Below are 21,720 nucleotides of genomic sequence, written 5' to 3'. Positions count from 1 at the left end.
GCAGCCTTTCCTTTTTATACTGAAAATTTTGGAGGGAGGGCAGGGGACGGGTAATAACTAAATTAAGAGCTTGCCTGTGATCTCATCAGTCCCAATCTGTCAGCCTAGTTTAGTTTGAAAAATGAGTTGGAGGAAATGGCACATCTCAAAAAAAATAAAACCCCTAGTTAAGTTGTGGACTGGCCTTCTTGAAAGTGGAAAAATGGCATTGCCTTTTCTCCCTCAAATGAATGCATCTGACTTGATAGATGGTGAGCCTCTTCTGTGAGGCTCCGTGCAACATCTGCCCTTCCCAAACAGGCTTTTCCCATCAAAGAACTCTTGTTGCTCCTTACAAAACCAGAACCCGCCATTCCCCAGTAGCACTGGCTGGCGCAGAGGCATCCTTATTTGTATTCATCTGTCTGTAACCAGCCGACAGCACAACCTCAGGCCTGGGGGCTACGAGCAGACAGACTGAAGAAGCCTTCGGCAATCCCCAAGCCTCCCTTAGATTCGGCCCGAAATGGCCCCCAGGATCACCCTCCGGTGTGCTGACCCAGTGGCTTTCCTTTGCACCTTCCCTGGTGCTGCGAGTGGCAGGAGTGAGGGAGGAGCTGGGCACGTAGACCACCCGCCAGGGATGCTTGTGCCTTGGGGTGCGCACCGCATGCTAGCTTCTATTATTTGTGTCTAAGAAACAGGGAGGTTATACTGGGACTCTGCACCAAGCTTTGCAGGGATTACTGTCAGTGCTTCGCACGCACAGATGTATTCAAAGTGTACAAGCACTTGTTGCTTTTCAACCGGTTTGATTTACAGGAAGTAAAATGAGCCACAGAGAAAGAGTTTGGGAGTTGGGCAGAACCTTCTCTGGGTGGTTCTGCTTCAATTCTCTGCTTGGTGAGAGGGCTTGGGGACCCCGGGGGAGACCAGATCGTGGTCCCCACCAGTGGTATGCAGCAGTTGGAGGAGAAAACCATAATGCAGATGGCTTCGGGCCAGGGCCTGCGACACAGCTACCAGTGCTATCCTGGAAGGGCAGAAGAGCAGGTAGCAGAGGGCTCCAGGGCTCGAGGGGAGACTTCCTTAAACTCGCGCTCGGCTTGTTTTCCTCCCATCTCCCTGTTAGTGAATTCTTAGGCTGAGTCCCAACCCCAGTACTTCAGAATGTGATCTCATTTGGAAATAGAGTTGTTGCAGATGTAATTAGTTGAGATTGTACCAGAGCAAGGTAGGCCCATAATCTTAATATTGGTGCCCTTGTTAAAAGGGGGAAATTTGGAGACAGACCTGCACACAAGGAGAATGCCGTGTGTTATATTGCTGCCTGCTGAGGCACTACCAGAAGCTGGCAGAGAGGCCTGGAGCAGACCCTTCTTTGGTGCCTTCATCAGAGGGAGTATGGCCTGGTGGACACCTTGGACTGAGACTCTGGGCCTCCCGGAGCAAGAGACCACTGGTTCTGGTGTGTAAGCCATTCAGCACGTGGCCCCTTGTTATGGCAGCCCCTGCAGACACACTCCCTTTCTTGCTCACGTGGCTGTTAGGCGCTCCACTGCCTGTCCTGTTGTGGGGAGCTCACCTAGCCACAGTTTTGGTCATGGTCACTGTCACCGTCACAGTCACCAGTCACCATCTTAACCACCCCCAGGCTTCTTGTGCCTCAGGACCCACTCCCTCCCCAGTTTGGGAAGCCTTTCAGGAGCTGGCCTGCAACCTTAACCTGTTTCTGCTCCTCCTCTACTGCCAAGCCACCATCCAGCTATGCAGAATTATTTACAGTAGTTGCATGGTTATGAGAAGAGTTTAGTGATCCATGGAAGAAATAGCCACAGAAATTACACATGGAGCTGAAATATTGTGCTTTAACTTAAAGCATATTGGTGGTCATCCGTTCAGCAGGTTTCTTGTTTGTTTGTTTTATTGAGGACATTTTATTTAATTTTTGAAGTTTATTTTTATTTTATTTTGAGAGAAAGTGCAAGAGGGGGGAGGGGCAGAGAGGGGGGGGAAAAATCCCAACCGACGTGGGGCTCGAACTCCTAAAACTGTGAGATCGTGACCTGAGCTGAGATCAAGAGTTGGATACTTAACTGACTGTGCCACTCTGGTGCCCCATTCAGCCGGTTTTTTGATGCCAAAAAAAGGTTTTTCTTTGCTTTTGGGCCCATGGATCAGACTCTGTCTCTGGCATCAAAGCCACATATCGTTATTCCCACCTATTGCTGCCATGTCCAGATTGGATTTATTTTATTATTTAAAAGATTTTACTGGGGTGCCTGGGTGGCTCAGTCGGTTAAGCGTCCGACTTCAGCTTAGGTCATGATCTCGCGGTCCGTGAGTTTGAGCCCCGCGTCAGGCTCTGGGCTGATGGCTCAGAGCCTGGAGCCTGCTTCCGATTCTGTTTCCCTCTCTCTCTGCCCCTCCCCCATTCATGCTCTGTCTCTCTCTGTCTCAAAAATAAATAAACATTAAAAAAAAATTTTTTTTAAGATTTTACTTATTTTTAAGATTATTATGTTTTTAAGCAATCTCTGCACCCAACATGGGGCTTGAACTCCTGACCCCAAGATCAGGAGTCACATACTCTTCCGACAAAACCAGCCAGGCACCCCCAGATTGGACTTCTTTAAAGTGACCCAAGAGGGGCGCCTGGGTGGCTCAGTCGGTTGAGCGTCCGACTTCGGCTCAGGTCACGATCTTGCGGTCCGTGAGTTCAAGCCCCGCATCGGGCTCTGTGCTGATGGCTCAGAGCCTGGAGCCTGCTTCGGATTCTGTGTCTCCCTCTCTCTCTGCCCCTCCCCTGCTCATGCTCTGTCTCTCTCTGTCTCAAAAATAAATAAAAACATTAAGAAAAAAAAATTTAAAAAAAAATAAAGTGACCCAAGAATCTAAGTGCAAAATCCAATTGGATATTCAGTGTTTTCCTAATCTTTCTAGTAACCACCCCCACCCCCCGCCCAGTTTTTTCAGTGACTTGCCTTGCTTGAATATGTTTTAAAGCACTTGGTGTTTTTATAGCATTATCTCCTTTCCCCCTTCACATTTGATCAGTTTGTGTAGCTTTTGTTGAACAAATACAAGTAGCAAGCACAACTGGAGTAAACAGGTTGGGGATGTGCATAATTAACTCTTCGTAAGTAAACAACTCAGAGTGTATATTCTAGAGAACAAGCCTCCCCACCCCACCTGAGCTTTGAGTGTGTGGTGAGTGTTGGTCAGAGTGACTCACCCTGGTGGTTCAGGCACGTGGAGGTCAGCAGAGAGTTTTCTTGCACACTGCGTTCCTCAAGAGGCCTTCTGCTCTTTCTCCTGCCAGCATTGACTTAGGCAGTCCCTCCGCCAGCTTATCTTCTCCTTGCCCCTTATCCCTTAGGTCTTAACTTTGGTGTCACTTCTTCCAGGAAGCCCACTTTGCCTCCTTCAGGCCAGGTTACCAGTCCCTCAGATAACAACCTCTACTTCTCAGTCAGGGCACTCCCACCCCTATGTAAATGTACCTCCTACCCAACTGGAAGCTTTGTGAGCAGGGAGCTCTTGGCTTTGTCAGTTCCGATCCCCAAGGTCTGGCAGAGTAAGTGCTCAGAAAGTATCTGTGGAAGGGAGAGAGGAGCGGAAGAGCACACACAGCTATTTCCCGGGAGCCCTCCACCACTCCTGCTCTGTGGGATAAAGTGTGCCCCCTGAGCCGGCAGTGAAGGGCTGTGCTCGGGTACTAGCAGTGTTGGCAGTCCCGGAGGGCTGTGAAGATTGGGGCGGTGTGAGCAGTCGTGAGAAGGAGATGCACACGTCCGTTGATGAGAATCTCACCAGCTTGTATTTGCAGGCTACTGAGCGGAGACCTTCAGGTGCTTTCTGCTGTCTAATCCATGCCAGCCCTGGGGCCTCCAGTTCCTTCACCCCGACCAGCTGGGGGCCTGACACGTCACTGTGACCACCATGTTTCCCTTCATCTGGTGCTCTGTATTCCCTCTTCTCACCTCTTGGAACCCCACTGCTCCTCCATGGCCTGCCCTGCCCCTGGCCTCAGCCCTGCCTCGTGCTCAGGCTTCTAGGTCCTTCCTCTCCTCAGGCTCCTTCCTTCCTTCCTTCCTTCCTTCCTTCCTTCCTTCCTTCCTTCCTTCCTTCCTTCCTTCATCCCTCCCTCCCTCCCTCCCTCCCTCCCTCCCTCCCTCCCTCCCTCTGACTCCCAGAATTGGGAGAGTGCTTTTCTTACATTTCAGGATGGAAGAGAGATCTCTTTGTGAAGAAAGGGCTTGGAATTCTGCAGGTTGTCTGCTCTTTGCCCTCCTCCCAAGCTCAGCACATGCCATGGTTAGGGGCCTGTTCCTAAGGAGGAAAAGCATCGCCCCCACCCATGGCTAATGAGAGCTTAAATAGAGGAAACAGAACGTTTTGGTTTTGTTTTAATTTTCATTCAAGTATGTAATCGGCCCTTCAGAAAGAGAGAGAGGGGTGTCAAGCCCCCCCCCCCCCCCCCCAGCTTGTAACATACACTGTAGGAGGAGGAAGCAGCTGGGGGTGGGGGGAGCGGGGGCTGGGAAGAGAAAGTGCCTGGCAGGCTCTAGTTCTCTGATTTCACAAAAGTCATTTGTTTTCTGGCATCAGTCTTCACAGCTTTACCTTCTCTGTGCACCAGCAACCGTGCACGAGTGCAGGGAAGACGGCCGAGCGGGAGATGGGTGGCACTGCGCAGCCATGGGAATAAAGTGACTGCACGCCAGCTGTGTTCACTTTCCAGGGCTGCCAGACTGGGTGGCTTAAAACAAAAATGTGTGCTCTCGCAGCTCCGGAGGCCACGAGTCCACAATTAAGGTGTCAGTAGGGCCGTGTGCCCCCTGAAGGCTCTTAGGGAAGTGTCACCTCTCGCCCATTCTGGCTCCTGAGGGTGGCTGGCAATCCCAGGCGGGGCATCTTTGGCTTTTGGCTGCGCCACTCCAGTCCCTGCCTCCATTGTCACGTGGCCTTCTTTCCTCTGTGTGTACGGGAGGGTCCCCCAATGTCTGTCCTGATGAAATCCAGCCATTGGTTCTAACGCCCACCCTAGTTCAGGATGACCTCATCCCAACTTGATGACATCTGCAAAGTTCAAGGTGCCACGGACTTCAACATGTTAGGATTTCAGCGTGTCTTTTTGGGGAACACAGTTCAACCACTGACCCCAGCATTTAAAAGTGTGTTCTTTCTCTTTCTGGTCATGTAGGGCATGAGCTACAGAACTAGGGAATGCGGTATTCACTTGTCCCCAGTACCTAATGTGTCACCCTGGGCTGTGTTCATGCTCATCCACCATTGTTGCGAGTGTGATTTTCTTTAACTTTAGAGTAAATGTTAGTTGCTTGTTTTATGTCCTTAAGAGCATATTTCTGCTATAATGGAATATTCCACCTGGGAGAGAGTGAACTTTCTTACAGCCAACAGAGATGCCCCAGGATTCTGGAAATAGAACAAAAAGCCAGTTTTTGGCATAAGAGGGGATATTTGAGGGTCCAGGATGTCATGAAATATTCCCTGGTCAGACATTGCTGGCTCCGGTCTAAAGGGTCGAGAGTGGATGTAATGACCGTGGTCTGTGGTGCTCTGTTAGCCATGGGGCCCGTTGTGTATCTCCTGGCTATTTGGAACACTCCAGTATCTCAGAGGCAATGTGTGCCTTTGGAAGCTTTGTGGCCTGAAGCCCTGGTTTCCTCATACCAGAAACACTTTCCTAAGCAAGGAAATGAAGTTTTATGAAGAAGAAAGACGGTGCTCTTCATGCTTCCTGGAAGGGTTTGGAAAATGTTGTCTATCCAGAAGCAGCTCTCCCCATGTGGGCTGCAGCCCTAGGAGATTTTCCCTTTGTTGTTTTATTTTGTTTTTTTGTCTTTTTTTTTTTTTTCCTTTGGCAGATGTTTGTATGGAAATGTGATCTTTAATTCCTTAAAGACCTATCCTTCTGGAGTTAATTCCTCTTTTGAAGTTACAATCTTTTGTGTAATGCTTTCTGGTCATTTTGACTCCAAGTAAAGTGTTAAACGTTACAGAAAGGAAAATTATGTGGACTTTCTGCATGCAATTTGGGCATCCAAGAAAATAACTATCGGTTGGAGGCCAAGACATGGAGGTGGCCAATTTCCAAAGCCCACTGGAAATGGAGTTTGGCTGTCTTCTGTCATTCTTGACAACTGCCATCTGATTGAATTCTTCCACAAATACAGAAGCACTTTAAGAAGGCAAATAAATCTGATTTTCTTCTTGGACATCACCATGATGATGGAGATTTCCCCAGTACTCACAGAGAGGAAAGCTGCAAATTCACAGGAACACTGAAGCTTTGGGGCATAGCACTTGGTTACGAGGGGCCTGCCTTTAGGTTTACACTGCTCAGAGTTGCTCTTGGAGGAGACAGAAGGCGAGAGCTTGCCACTTGTTGTTATTTGCCTGCTCTGGCTAAGGCCGAAGCCCCGCCTGGATTCAGAGCTACTTCAGGAAACACGTTGGATGCGTACCTGGGAACTCTGTCAGCTCTTTCGAACTCCCCAGGAACAGCCACAAACTTGTGCAGAGCTGCTGTGTAGGTCTCTGCTCTGTATTCCTCCTCTGAAGCCCGCATAAAGTGGAAGTCAACAGAATGGTTCAACCCCAAAAAGGGAGGGAAGTGCCCAAAGATTCAGTGGTCCTTATTTTTCTCCTCCCCACTCCAGCTGCTTGAGAATGGTCATCTGTGAAAGGACCAACCCTACTGGATTGCTGGAAAACGTTCCATATTCATAGTTGCTAAACCTGACCTATGTGTTAGAATAACATGTTTTTCTGAATGAGACTCAGGCTGTCAGCCTCTCATAGACCTAAATGGTGAAGACCACACAGATGAGCACTCATTTAGCAGAACTCTAATGCTGCCTGTTTGCTAATAGACACATCGTGGTTGGGACTTTGGAAAGAATATTTAATTTCACATGCATTTATGTTCTCTCATTTTCTCGTTCTATTAAAAATGTCCAAACAAATTCAGTGTGTGGGAAGGAACCGTACGTTAACACAAAGTAATGAAGAAAATGAACTAACACTAAGCCAGTTGAGTTTGCTCAACACATTCCTTCCTCTGTGTTGCAGAAGACACGGATGTTGAGCACCACCAGGAATGGGCAGTTCCAGGCTTTTCTCTTGGGTGGATGGCCAGGGATGGTGGGGGTTGTGTGAAGAACCTCTTTCTGTCTGGAAAAGGGCCCAGGCTGAGCAGAGCAGGAGAGTGAGGCATCGGTGGTGCTGGCAACTCATATCTGGGCTGTTGTGATGGGTCACCCTCTGGCCCCACCCATTCCTAGCCTGGTGACCTGCAGGCCAGGCTGGAAAGCCACCCTAGAAAATGTGGATGAAGGCAGACTTCTTGGGTCTAGGAAGTCCATGAATACCCCGTCAAACCTACAGGAGCAGACTCTTCTAGTAAGTCTTAGAGAAGGGCAAAGCATCAAGGCACATAGTGGCAAAGAGCATGGCTTCAGATCCCCAATGGGTCTCACCTGCTAGTGTGTCCCTGTTGGCATGCCATTTACTTGCTGTCTTCATTTAAAGCATTTAGAATGGGGCATCTAATGGATACTTAGTAAGTTTTAACTATTATTATTATGTCTGCTTAAATAAATGGACACAGGCATTACAGCGTCAGGATCTGTCTCTGGTCTCCCCGAGTAAGAGCCCAAGGAGCCTGGTTGCTGTTTTGCAAGGTGGTGTGCTCACAATTTATTTACCTCTTGGCCCTTGATGCCTTGGTGGTCCACTCTGTCTGTGACACTTCTGTTCTGGCAGCAGTGACAGGGTTTGGGTCCGTGGTATCTGACAAGAAACCTCTCCCTTGAGAGGAGAGAGGACCCCCCCCCCCCCCCGTGTGAGTGTTACGTGTAGGTTGTTAGACGGGCCACGTGTGTCATCCCTCAGCTGTCCTGGGAGTACACCTTTCACATCTTGCAGGCCTGTGTTTTTGTTTTTTTTTTAATGTTTATTTTTGGGAGACAGAGACAGAGCATGAGTGGGGTAGGGGCAGAGAGAGAGGGAGACACAGAATCCAAAGCCCGCCCCAGGCTCTGAGCCGTCAGCACAGAGCCCGACGTGGGGTTCGAACCCACGAACCGTGAGATCACGACCTGAGCCAAAGTCGGATGCTCAACCGACTGAGCCACCCAGGTGCCCCGCGGGCCTGTGTGTTTTAGCAGAGAGCTCAAGAGATTCAGAATCGAGGGTGAAACCTCCCTCAACCCAAGAAGGTGGTCCCCAGTAAAATCAGTTAATATTTATCTAGTGTGCATTATTTGCCAGGCACTGTTCTGAGGGCTTTCCCAGGGTAGACTCATTTACTCTTTACAGCATTCCAATAGGCTAGTTAGCAGTTTTATCCTGTCGTTTTAGTTGAGGAAACTGAGGCTCAGAAGAGTTTGTCAGTGGTCCGAAGTCCTGCAAAGGTGACACAGCTGTTTGCAGCTGGGACTGTTGCTTCCACCCCCTTAACTATGTCAGATGAATCCCCATGGGATGAACAGACAGCCGTGGTCCTGCCTTCCCGGGGACGGACACTCAGGTGCTGCTCTGAAGCACAGCACTGCCCACACTGTTGATGGAGGGGCTGCCATGTATTCAGCCTCTGGACGCCCCTTCTAGAAGAAGAGGGAGGCAATGGTGAGCAGCCCTCTGTGATCGGTGCACTCCTGGCAGTGGAAATCCGGAGCCAGCAACGGCACCAAAAAGGGAAGGAGTAACTCAGTGAAGGGAGAGAAAATGCTTCCTGGGGCGGTGACTTCTGAGCTAGGTTTGAAGACTACGTAGGAGTTCACTAAGCCTACCAAGTTGGGCATAGTGGGCAGAAGAAATAGCATGCAAAGGACAGGGGTATGAAACAGCAGCGGTCTTTTAAAGGTGGGGGACAGCAAGTCCTTTAGGATGGGTGGATGATGAAGTGCCAAAGGGATGTCATGTTTGTTGAGACCGGAGAGGCAGAAAGAGCCAGAAGACAGAGGGCCTGCTCTGCCATGCTGGGGAACCCGACTTTATGCTAGGCAGGTCGACAGTTTAATATCACAGTTTTAAAACAAGGGCAGAATCTCCAAACCTTGATACAGTTAGGGCAGAATCTCCAAACCTTGATACAGTTAGTAGTAGTCGTTTCTCTGGTTGTTATCATCATGATTATTGAAGGAAAAGATTACAAAAGTCAGTAAGTTCCGTATCTGATGTTTGTTGCTATTGTGTTAAAGAACGTTAGTTTTTTTAACATCCTCCACTTGTTTCTCATTTTTTTAATCAGCAGTTGTCTTTGGCAAAAGTTATTTTCATATGCTAGGATAAGTACTTTTTTGAGGTTTTTTTTCCTAATATTTTCCTAAGTGGCCTTTGATTGCATAAGAGCATCATGCAGAACTGTTTCCAGTAGTTTCTTTATAGCAGGAATGGAAGATAAGACTGATTATGTAATTGTTCCCTTAATTTATTCTCAGAACCTAACATGCTGCCAGCACATAAAAAACCTGACGATCGTAATGGCATCTGAATGTCTCTCTTGCTCACGGTTTCTGGCACTAGTGCTCTTGCATTGTTCACTGCAGAGTAGACAAGGGTGGTTTAAATGCGGCATGACTGTTGGCAGCACTGGGCCCCCAGACTCATGGCTCTGTCTGCTGTGTCTTGCCGTGCAGCCCCCAGCCAGGAGCTCTCAGCAGAGAAATGATGCGTGTGTGCGCCTTAGAGACTCTCGCCAGTGTCACACACGCTAACCTTCGGATGAGGAGAAAGCCATGTACTTGTGCTGTGCTGAGGTTGCATTTTGCAAGGAGCACAGAACACCATCTGCCAGAGGAGGTGGCAGGAGTGTGCAAATATTGCTGTGAATTCCATGAATGCTTAATTGCTATGTTTTTTTTTTTTTTAAGAGTGTTCGCATTTAGTTTGTTTGTTTGTTGTTTGTTCTTTTTTTTATTTTTATTTTTTAGAATAGTCCTTATCAGTGGCAGAAGATCCTTCTGTAGTATATTTTCAGTGCTGCCCTATCGTGACAGTGCCCAAGCAGGGTATGTATATGCATGCTTGCTTTATAGTTCTCTGGGTGAAAAGTTGTGACACCTTGTGCATAATGTGGCTACCCTTTCCATTCAAAGAACTTGCCTTGCCTTTGACACTGCAAATTCAGGACTTGTAAACTTGAAAGAAAAAAAACTCCACTTTCTTTTCAGCCAGAAAGCTTCCTTGTTATTTGTGTGCGCGCGCGCGCCTGTGCCAGTCCTCGCCATATTGCCTGCTGTTTCTAAATGTGCATTTTGTCACCTCTTCCAATACTGTAAAACGATCAACATGGGGACCCACCCCATTCCTCAGGGCCATGTCAACTTTCGGAGAAAGGTAGGTGAGGTAAGGAATCATACAAACCATGTGGACATCCTGCCTCTTTGCATTTCGGGCTTGGGGCTGGGAACTGACCAGGAAGCCGGAGCAAATACCAAAGCAAAATGGTACCGGGAACAGCCCTATGCGATTCACCGCAGGCCAAAGGAACGCTTACTTCTCTAGATCAACCAGCTCCTCCTTTCGCTCTGAAGAAAAGTAGGTAAGTGAGGCTTTGTCCTTGCAGAGCCTCTCCTCCTCATTCCCCATGCCGAACTCTGTGCTCATTTCCTCTGAGTCTTGACTGCTTTGTCCCTCACCTGTCACTGCATATTGTGTTTGAGGTCAGGGAGATGCTGATATGTAGGGTAGGACAGTTTACCGCATAGGATGCGGGAGCCTTGTGGGATGTTGGCCTCTATAAACTAAATGCTGGAAGTGCCCTCTAGACACTGTGACAACCACACCCTACCTGCTCATGACCACCACCCTGTGGGAGGGCAGTGTGGCCTTGGGGCGGATTCACCGTTGTCTGTCTTCCATGAGCTCTGCGGGTTGCTCCTGCTCATCATGGCTTTCCCTTTCCTACATAGACTTGTCAGACTTCTATCCGTTCAGTTCACTTCTATCCGTACTCTACACCATAAGCTTCGTGGGACAGAAAGTGGCACATTTTGTTCGTGGAATTGTGACTCAGTCATTTATTAGATGTGTCTGAAAGAGCAATGGTAATCTTACTGTTGATTGAGGACTTTATGCCAGTCCTTTTCACTCCCTGCATCCTTACAACAACCTTGCAAAAGTAGGTGTTCATGGAAAAGTAACAGCAAATCCTTCGGCTCAGAGGTTCAGGGGCCACCTGGGTGTGGCCAGCAGGGCTGCCCACAGGAGACCTTGTGAGGAGGCCTGCTTTACCTTACCAACCTACTGTGGTCCCAGGTTCAGCTGCACCTGAGAGCAGGCTTATTCCTCACGGAGACTAGATTGTACCATCTCACGAACCTATGTGTGACCCAGAAGGCAAGTTCGTTAAACTTATTATACAAGTAATGGCCCCAGGGCTCAGATTGTTGCAGTGTGACCAGCTTGTGAGCACATTTCCACGGAGATCTGAATCAGCAGTGGAAGACTAAGTATTTCCCCTCATGGCCAGCTTAGATGGTCACTGTGGAGTTAGCCTTATTTCTCTGGGCTGCCCTTGCTAGCCTTTCTGATTGATGTATTCTTCCCTCAGCTATGTTGCATTTGTTCATTTATTGAGTGCTTACTATGTGACTAGGTACTGGGATAAACGTAGTGAAACTTGTGCCTGGTTCCTGCCCCCTGGAACTTAAACCAAGGCACGCTGAAATTTCACACATAATTACTACTTCTAATTAAGGCTAAAGATACTCAGTCAGATGATTGCCAAGTCTTCCTGGCTGAGAACTCATTCAGTGTCTTTAACATAATCTGGCTTCTCTGTGCTTTCATCTTGGAACTGTTCATGTCTGTTTTCATTCTGGAATGGTGATCTTATTTCCAAGTTTTGGGGCCCCCTCACTATGGTACCGAAGTACTTACCCCGTTTTATAGATAGGACCACTGATCTTTAAGAGTTACAGTCTCAAACATCGACTTTGGGCCAGAATGGGAATTTGAACCCAACTCTGACCAGCTCTAGGACTTTCCCTGACTCACTCTGGCCAATGGGCAAAACAGGCTTCATAATCACAGAAACCCATCTCTGAAATGGAGCTTTTATGGTAACTGCCTCGCAGGGGTTAACTGAGGCTCCTGGGGCAACTGAGTACACAAGGTCCAGCACAGCACCTCACACAAAGAGGTAGGTGGGGCCCGCTTGTCAGGGTCTCCAAATTCTTAAACAGAATGTGGGGGGTCAGCATGGAGAACTTGGGAGACTTGTAGTTTTTTGCTTGGGCAAATTACTTGCCTCTGAGCCTCTGCTTGTTCTTCTGTAGAATGGGGATATCAGGTTACTACCTGTGTCGTTACTTTGAAGATCATTGCATTTTATGCAGAACTCGTGGGACCACATTTAAATTTAAATTACCCAGGAAGAGATCACCCAAACTGTTTGACGTCCTTGTTGGAAATATGTGCCCTCCCCCCCATTTTAACACCTGGAGGAAATCCCAGCTAGTGTGCTGGGAAACAGGTGTCTGTCAGTGCCGCAGTCTCCTTGGCTGCTGCTGACAAGGCCCTGGATGTTTCAGGAAGATCTGTCATAGGGTTACTGGCAGATTCTGCTGTTCTGCCGGTTGGCCCAGATGAAGAAGCAGAGTGAGTTTGTGGGGTCACAGGACATAACCTTTTACATTTTAGATATGAATAAACTCTTTCAAACTTTATAGATGAGGAAACCAAAGTGCAGTAAGGTTAATTTTCTATAACAAAAAACATAATCAGATCAATTGCAATACCTAACAGAAAAGAGCATGCCTGTTTCTTTCTGCAGCACATTCTACTTAAATACTCACATGAGAAACTCTGCACACCATTCAAAATACTGTAATTTAGTGGTAAGGTGAAGAAGCGATTCTGCTTTTTAAATTTTTCGATGAGCAGACATCTTATTAGTGAATGCCACTTAAACTTAGGATTATTTTTCACTAATTATTGGGAAACCACTGTGCTCAAATAATAAAAGTATTTATGCTAGTAAATTATATACATATATATTTTCCAGTGCTTTAGTTCATGCCTGTAGTAACTAATACCTTTCTGCTGTGGAAAATTCCTTTTATGCTAAGAGTTAACTCTGTGTGACTGTGACTGGGACACAAATCCTAGAATTTCAGGGCTGGAAAGGACTTCAGAGATGACCTGGCCTGGCCTCGCTGCTTCAGAGCTGGGACCCCTCGGGCATGGGGGTGGATGCCCAGCAGAACCAGCAGCACCAGAACCCTGTACTCCAGCCATCTTAACCTGCTGACTTTGTGGTTTCCAGCCGCCACATTTCTTTTGTGCTTCTGCACGTGGACTGAGCCACAGGCGCCTGATTATGCCAGACACGCGTAAACCCCCACTGCTAAAAGGGATGATGTACAGCTCCAACTTCATCACAAGGAAGTTTTAAAAACAGGAAACTCAGAAGTTCATCCAGTGTGTACTTGAACCTCTTTTACAAGGGAAGCATCTATCAGGATGGCCTTACCTCTTTCTGGTTTTGTTTTCTGGCTTCTCATGCTGCACTGGAGCTTCCCAAGTCTGGCTTTCCTATCTTGGCTCGCCCTGCCTCCCACCCTGACCCCAAAGCTTTGTTCTTGGTTTTCAGCTGAACTGAGCACTTAACTTTGGGCCTTGACATCAGTTGATCAAAGCAGACAGGCCAGTCTTAGGAGAGGTTTTACCATTTCATTTATTCATTTACTTATTTGTCCACTCATGCATTTTTTCTACCCCTTGCGGGTGCAAGGCCTTGATCGAGGCTGGGAGGGTGTAGGATGAGGAAGACCCACTCTCTAGGAGCTTATTATTGAGCCAGGAAGCCAGACAGGTAAACAACCAATCCAGGACAGCTGGGGAGCCCCAAAGAGGTGCTACAGAGTGCTTTAACTTCCCCCAAATCTTTATCAAGATCCACATTTATATTGAGTCTACTATCAACAGTAAAAAGCCAAGAGTTTGTTATGTGAGTTTCCTTCCCCTTCCCAATACATTGCCATCCCTGCCTGACTCCTGGGTAGAGATTCAGGCAATCCTGCTGCATAGCAGAATTCACTCCTTCACAGAACATGCTGTTCGCCAGGCACACTGTTCTAAGCAGTAGGGATACAGTGGTGCACAGGAAAATGTGTCTTTCCTCGTTACCCTCTAATGGTAGGAGACACAAGGTAGTAAAGACACTGACCATCAGACACAAGAGCAAACAACGAAATGAGTCCTAAGCAGTGTGCAGCTGGAGCATAGAGGAGGGAGTTCAGTGAATTCAGACGGAGGGATCACGGAATGCTCCCCAGAGTTGGCAGCTCTTCATCAAGACGTAGAAGCGTGAGGTCTTAGAGAAGTGGGGAAGGACATTCCAGCCTCACCATTGACTTCCGAGGATGTTAGAAGATGGTCTGGCCCCTTAGGAACTTTGGGGGATGTGGTGGGGAGTCTCTGTGATGCTTGGCTTGTTGAAAGAATTTGGTAAAGCCCCAACCAAGTGGGAATCCTGTTGCTGACCAACAGCTAAGTGGTTAGACCTAGGTAGTAAGGGGAAGGGGGTAGGGACAGAAGCGAGCTGTCCTGGGATGTCACTGCCACAGGCCCATCACTCAGCCGCTCCAGGTCTCAGTACAACATGGACGTTTGGCCAGACTTTCCAAGGTCCTGCACACGTTGTCATCCTTGTCAATTTTGCTAATGTGGAAGCTGGAAGTCTGGTTGAACGAGGAGTTTATGAATGAGGTGTGCCATCCACACTTCCCATCCACTAGTGATCAGGTGCTTCTGGAGTTCCCCTCTGAATAATTCTCCATTCAATATTTTTAAATTTGAGATTTTTAAAAAAAGTGCAGGTCTGGTGACCTTGCGGTTTTATTTGGTACGTGGTTTCCTGGTGTAGGCTACAAGGACAGGGGCTTAATCAGCTCAGGGTTGAGAACGGTGTGAAATGTTTAGGATCACTTTGCGTGCCACCAGATTTATACTTCCAAGCTGACAATAGGACCACTCACTGTGATTTTTAGAGCTTCTGCTTAACGCGGACTGCCCTGGTTATTTAGCAGCTGCCGCACTCGTCAAGCTGTTTTCCCTGCCTCGATGTAAGCTAAAGGTATTTGAGAAAAGAGCCTATTTTCTTAGGAAGAGCTGATGAGGTCAAGCATTTGTGTGAACAAGATGGAGAAAGTAATGCGAGCTGAAGCAGAAGTCATGCTTCCAGTATCCCAGGCACTGTGCTGAGTGCCATCACGCATCTGCTCGTTGAATCTTCGCGACAGCCTCATCAGGTGGGTTCTGGGGTTATCAGTTTGCAGTTACAAGGTTGGGGCAGAGATTGCCCTAGCAGCAGTGCCAAGAGGTAAGAGGGAGGGCAGACAGGCTGCAGGCTCTGTGAGGTGCTGTGTTCTCTGCTTTGGGGCAGACAGACCCCATAGGTGCGGGTCCCAAAGCACTGACACACAGCTGAGAGCCAAGTGTGTTTTTCTTCACCGTTGTGGCTTGGGGCCGCACTTGCTGGCCCGGAACTAGTGACAAGTGGGCGACACTGGCTGTCTAGTGTGTATCTGGGTGATGGTGGAGGTCTGTGTATGTGCCACAGGAGAGCCACCTCCTGGGGACGCAGTGGTCTTCGTGCTGGTGGGTGGTGACCTTCCGAAGGCTTTAGAGGTTGCCAGTTTATGCTGCAGCCTGGCTCCTCCAAGGCCAAGCCCCCAGCATCTTTGGGTGGAGCCTTGGGTGAAAAGAATCTGTATAATTCCCCTCATCTGAGTGTTCGTCCACTGTAGAGTAGGAATGCCCGTGGAGAGTGGGGGGTCACGTAATGCAGGTGTTGACATGGTGCGGACACCCTGGCTGTCTGTGGGGATCACTAGGTCATGACCCTGAGTGCTACTTGCTTACATCTCCCCGGTAGCTACCCAGCCACGGCCAGGTCACCCCACAAACACCACCACTGAAGCGATTTAGGGGCTGGTGAGGGTCTTCTCCTGTCTATATCCTGTGTGGAAAATGCCTCTCTTTGAGAAAGTATGCTAAGTAGTTACAGTCGAGGACTGTATCACAGCACCAAACACGTCCTTGCAAAAGGGTTGGTGACAAGGCTTTTTAAAAATGAAAAGCTTGTTTGCTTTCTTAATAATCTCTCTTATTGCTTAAAATACCATTTGATTTACAGAGTTTGTTCACGTACAACACTTGAGGAAATCCTCTGTTAGATAAACAAAGCGCTCCTAATAACTGTCCTTTGTTCCTGCTCTTCTAGTTTAAGAATTCAGAGTCTTGCCTGTCTCATGAACTCACAGTGGCTCTGATGGGCACGGAGGGGTGGAGTGCAGGGTGGGGTACACTCTGACAACAGGATCCTCACTGACTGTTGTGGGAAGGCCGTGGATTGGGGGGAGGGGGCATTCAGAGAATGTTCCCGGAAGACAGAGAAACCAGTAACAACACCCAAGAGCAGCCCAGTAGGAGGCAGTGCGGCTGGGACAGACATGCAGCCACACTCTGGGCTTCTTTCTGTAAAAACCCTGCTGTTTATGCCTCCACCTACACTTGCCAGAAGTTCTGATCCCCACCCCCACTCAATGTTATTTCCGCCTCCAGCCTCCACATGAGGGCTTCTGCTCCGTGGAGCCTCTGCTGCCTTCGAGAGTCTGGGAAATGGAGTGTTTGGCCTTCCTGGGTACTGCGGGCCAGTCGGTGATCTCTGCCGTAGTGGCTCACTGAAGAACCACCTGTGGCCAAACTGAACCTGTGGAGGCCACCAAAGGACTCCAGCCCTAACCCGGTCTCAGCCCCAGGAGGGAACCCTCAGGGAAGTAAGGGGTCCCTCCCCCTCACCCAAACATGCTTCACTGAAAGAAGACGCTCTCAGTGTTTTCAAACAGGCATGTAATTTGTAAAGAGATAGAGGAAAATGGCAAAAGGACCAAAAAGACTTTTGCATTTACCCAGATACTTAACCCATTCCAGCATTCCTTCTTTCCCAAAGTTCTAAACTTTCCATTGGATATCTTTTCATTTCATCTTGAAGAAATTGCTCTTCCTGTACTATTTCTTGTAATACAGATCCATTGCTTCTAGTTTTCTTTTATCTGAAGATGTCTGTTTCACCTTCATTTTGTTTTTTGGTTTTTTTTTTTTTCAATTTAATGAGAAGACCATGTCTAATCAGACTCCATACATGTCCACCCCGCAGGTGGAAGCAGCCTCCCAGCCCTGGGCCCCAGCCTCCCATTCCCTTCCCCACCCCTTCAGTTCTCGCCATCACCGCTGCTGTCTCCTGACCCCAGCCTTCATCTGTGATTATCATTCAGCTGAGAAAAACCCAACCATAGTCAGATATGTGGGAGCCCTTGCACCCTGGACGGTTCTACTCTTGTCTACTTGTCATTTTTCTGACTCAAAGCTTATCACCCCTGCTTAAAAGTCTCTCAGGATTTTCTAGACTAGTCGGCATATAGAGGGCCTTGGGCTGGCCTCAGTTCTCCTGTCTAACCCTTCTTCCCATGGCCTCTCTTGGCCTTAACAAGATGCCTGGCTGCGTGTCAGGTTCTTCTTGCCTTTGGGGCTTTTATATATTTGGTGCAAAGGTTGAAAGACTTCCTGCCTCTCACCCCATTTAAGCTTCTTACTGAGATGGAACTCAGATCTCGCCTCCGGGCAGCTTTCTCAGGCCACCCTCACGGTCTTCCTAATGCCCCATCTCAAAGCCCTGCTAAGAGCCCACTTGTGTTCCATGGTACCTATAGGCCTGTCATAGCACTTAACAAATATATTTTAACTCCTTTGTAATTTGTCCTCATCCTGCTTGAAGGTGTGGGTTGTGTCTTAGTTCTCAAGGCCTCTCTAGCACTTCAATGTGCATAGTAGACACTCTGTAATTGTTGAATGAATGAGTAAAAACAGTATGTCTGAGGACTGTGTCTCTGGGCTTTTGAGAATGGCTAATTTTATGAATGTATCGTTGTGCCAAAAAACGATGGCCAGATTGGCTGCTTCAACAGGAGCAAGTACTCCCTGGAGTCCTCACCTGGCACCCCATCCCTGTTGGCAACTTGATAGAAATGGTGGTGCTGGATGGGCAAGGAGAAGGAGGGGCCTGGAAGGTGCCAACAAGGATGATCTGTCATGGATCTCTGGGCCCTGCTTTTCTGCAGGTGATGACCACATCCACAATGAAAGTTGCTAAGCCTACAGTGACAAAAGAGGTGTCAGGATACAGGTGCTAAGCCCCAACTAGGTTCCCTCACCTGACATACCCGGCCAGGTGACTCCTCCACATGGTAGCCTCGCAGTCTGGGCAGTTCTTATTGGCTTCACCAACACCATGGATCACTCCTGCTGTGCTGCTTGAGTTGCTCACAGATACTCAACACTCTGAATATTAAACCCAAGAATGCCAAGGGCCCTTTGCTGATGTCCCACTTGGTCTGCCCAAGCCCCATCAGAGTTCCCTGGCTTTTAGCTGGCTTGCTTATCTAGCCCGTGATCAACATGTGATTTTCCTTTTGTGTTTACTGCTCTTGCTTAAAGCTTAAACCAAGGACATCTTTGGTTTGACTTTTGCATAGAGTTAGAAGGAGGTGGTTTTCCCTGGCCCAGTACTCCCAGGCAGTGGGGAGCTTCCTCTTGTCTCTGGAGCCCCTTTCCATGTCAGGTAAAGTGAAGCTCTTGCCTTGGTCCTTCTCCCCACCACCCACACTTTCGCGCGTGCGCGCGTGCACACACTCTGGTCCTCACTGTCCGGCCTTTTCTGGGGACCAGCATGGCCATGTCTAATCAAGTGCACATGTTAGGAAGATGTCAGGATTTGCTGGCATGCTTAGATTGAAGACTGGTTACAGGCTGCACTAACTCCTTTCAGGTAAACTGCATTTGAGTTCCATTAATCATGAATAGGGGTGGATTTTTACTCATAACAGCAGGCCTGCGGGCTGAGTTTAGTGAGCAAAAACCACTTGTAAGGGTGTAGAAGCCCTTTCTGGTCATAAGGGCATTGCCTCTTCTCTGGGTGTCCCCAGGCTAACTCACCAAAGGATACCTGACACCAGGTAATGCCTTTTCTCAGAATTCAATGGCAAGGAGCACCCTTAAACTCCAAAGATGTACCTTCAGAGCTAGAAGGAACTTGGAGACTGTTCAGTCCTGTGGTTTTCAGACATTTTGCTGAAGAAACCGCTCCTCCAATATAAGTTTACACAAAATGCCAATAAATAGCTAACCACAGAGTTACTCCAGAAGAGTGGGTGAGAATGAGGATCCCACTCACTTTTACTCTGTGCTTCATGGTCCCATTAGGAAAACCACAGTCCTTATCTAACATCCCTGCCTTTGGTGCCGGTGGGCATCTGAAGCCAGGGAGCATAGGTTGTGTTTGATGGAGATGCGGTCAGGCAGAATCCTCGGTCCCTGCAAATTAACTTGCTTTGCTGATCCCAGGCTTCCTCATCTGTAAAAGTGGCTATGATGTCAGCTTTAGAGTTTTGAGAGTGTTAAATGAAATATTACATATGAAAGCTCTGAGCACCCTGCCAGGCTGTAGTAGATACTCGTTAAATGTTCACTTTGGTTCTGTTCTGTCCAGTCACAGAGCTGTTTCATTGTTCTTCCTAAATCTGCCCCAACACAGCAAATCTCAGTCCGATTCGTGATGAGTTCATCAGCGCTTTGTTTCTACGAACGTAAGGGATTCATCTTCAGATCTGCTTTCATTTGGTCTTTAAATTGTTTTCCTCGGTGGTTAACTGCTTATTTTTAAAAAATCTAGAATGTATGTAAAAATAAAAGGAAGGTAAAAATTATTGAGCCTTAGCTCCTAAACAAAACCTTCATTAACATTTTGGTTTATTTCCTTCCAGTCTTTTTTTTCTTTCTTTCTTATCCCCTAGTGCATGTGCTTGTATGGAATATGAAGAGCTGATTGTTTTGTTTTGATCTTCCCGGTGGGAAGAAGCTTTGCCACATCCCACCTTTCAGAACAAGCTATCAGAAGCTGGTCACTGAGAAGAGGAACAGATGTTGCGCGTCTTTTTCACTATAACTGTAACATCAAACCTTCCCATAGCTGTAAACACCCTTCTCAGATTAAGCTTGTAAATTATACTATTTTCTGGGAAGAGTCCCAGCCTTAAACCAGCTCTTCTTCTTTCAATCAACAGTTTGCCAAGGCCCGACTGAGTGTTTTTGCCTTTTATCCACATGAGTCACTGCCTTCTCTTTTCGTGTGGATCTGTGGTTTGGCTTGGCAACCTTTTGCTTACAAAATGAATTGCAAGCAAGTTTCCCGACTCTCTTAAGTAGGCAGACCCCACTTGATAAACCACTCGTCCACATCTCTACCTAAGACCACTGCCCCTCCATTTGTGCCACCAGCCCTGTCCCCTTGGACTGCTTTGCCATCACCATGGGGCCAGGAGCTGCAAAGGAATTTATGGGTTCAGAAGTAGAAAGCAGGAGGGGTGCCTGGGCCGCTCAGTAGGTTAAGCTTCCAACTTCGGCTCAGGTCATGATCTTGCGGTTGGTGAGTTCGAGCCCCGCATCGGGCTCTGTGCTGACAGCTCAGAGCTTGGAGCCTGCTTTGGATTCTGTGTTTCCCTCTTTCTCTCTCTCTCTCTCTCTCTCTCTCTCTCTCTCTCTCTGTCCTTGCTCTCACACAAAATAAACATTAAAAAAAAATTTTTTTTAAATGAAGTAGAAAGCGGGAGAGACTGTGAAAGACTGGAACAGCTTAGGAGTAAGGATCCTGGGGTCCTGAGAAGGAAAAGGAGGTTCAGAGAGAGAGGTAGAAAGAATGCAAACTTGACCCCCTTTACAATGTCACTGAAGGTTAGTCCCAAATGAGGAAACCAAGAGGGAGACAGCTTTTTCCTATTTCTTCACCCTCTTTCACCCTCTGACCTGTTGCTCCTACAACCAGAGTTCTTGCTCTTACTATGGGGCTAGTTTGGTGACATTAGAGGCTAAAAGAGCATTGTGTGGGCCATCTCCATTTGTAACATCACGTCTGTGGGAAAATACATTCCAAGTTCCAGACGGCCAACTCAAAGGCTTTGGAACACAATCCATTGGTGAGTGAGAGACTACAGGCATTGTATTGGGGGCCAGTCCCAGGACTATCTCTGTATATGGGGACTGACACAAATGCCCAGATGTACTTTATTTCCTGAAACATACAGACATCATTAGGTATTTCTGTATGTACAGATCTGATCAGGAGGTAGCAGTGAATCCAGTTAACTTGTGACTCAGGGTTATGTAAAATAATCAAAATAGATGATTCCAGCTTGATGATGATGTGTGTAGGAACAGACCCATTCATATAACCAGACCTGATTGAATGATAATCTCTGGATTCTCCTACAGATGTATCTGAGACCATGTGATAAAGCAAATGGCTTCCCAGTGGAGCACAAGGTATCTCTGGGAGCATGTTTTAAAATAGCAGTGCCCACGTGATATTTGCTTATGTCTTTAGCTTTTGTCATGGGGACATTTCAGATGAGGTCATCTTCTTGGGTCTGTTTCCTGAGCGTTGATTGTTTTGTGACATACAAAACCACTTCTTCTGAGAGAGGGCCTCCAAGCCTAAAAGCCTCCTCCCTGGCTCTGGCCTATCCCCCTCCTTCCTCCCTACCCAGTTTCCCCCAGAACGTCTCTTTTCATTGTGGAAAATTACACACTCACAAATTGTGTTTCTTTGCTCACACCAACCATATTCCCACACACAGACATCTTCTGGAA

At 47.8% G+C, this 21,720-nt stretch overlaps 1 protein-coding gene across 3 annotated transcripts in view; it reads left to right on the top strand.

The window, feature by feature from the left end:
• The window catches only part of CABLES1 (Cdk5 and Abl enzyme substrate 1), a 114,273-nt gene that overhangs the window by 62,572 nt on the left and 29,981 nt on the right, over positions 1–21,720 (top strand). For 2 of the 3 annotated variants that reach the window (XM_049620362.1, XM_049620364.1), the window contains one exon: positions 9,942–10,019. The exons of the other annotated variant lie outside the window; for it this stretch is intronic. In XM_049620362.1, the coding sequence (XP_049476319.1) occupies positions 9,942–10,019 (78 nt within the window). The remainder of the gene's footprint in view (positions 1–9,941; positions 10,020–21,720) is intronic. 3 annotated transcript variants of the gene reach the window in all.

The sequence above is a fragment of the Panthera uncia genome (genome assembly GCF_023721935.1).
Source record: "Panthera uncia isolate 11264 chromosome D3 unlocalized genomic scaffold, Puncia_PCG_1.0 HiC_scaffold_8, whole genome shotgun sequence".
Taxonomy (NCBI): domain Eukaryota; kingdom Metazoa; phylum Chordata; class Mammalia; order Carnivora; family Felidae; genus Panthera; species Panthera uncia.
The sequence above is the reverse complement of the archived record's forward strand: the minus strand, read 5'-3'. Positions and strand labels throughout refer to the sequence as shown.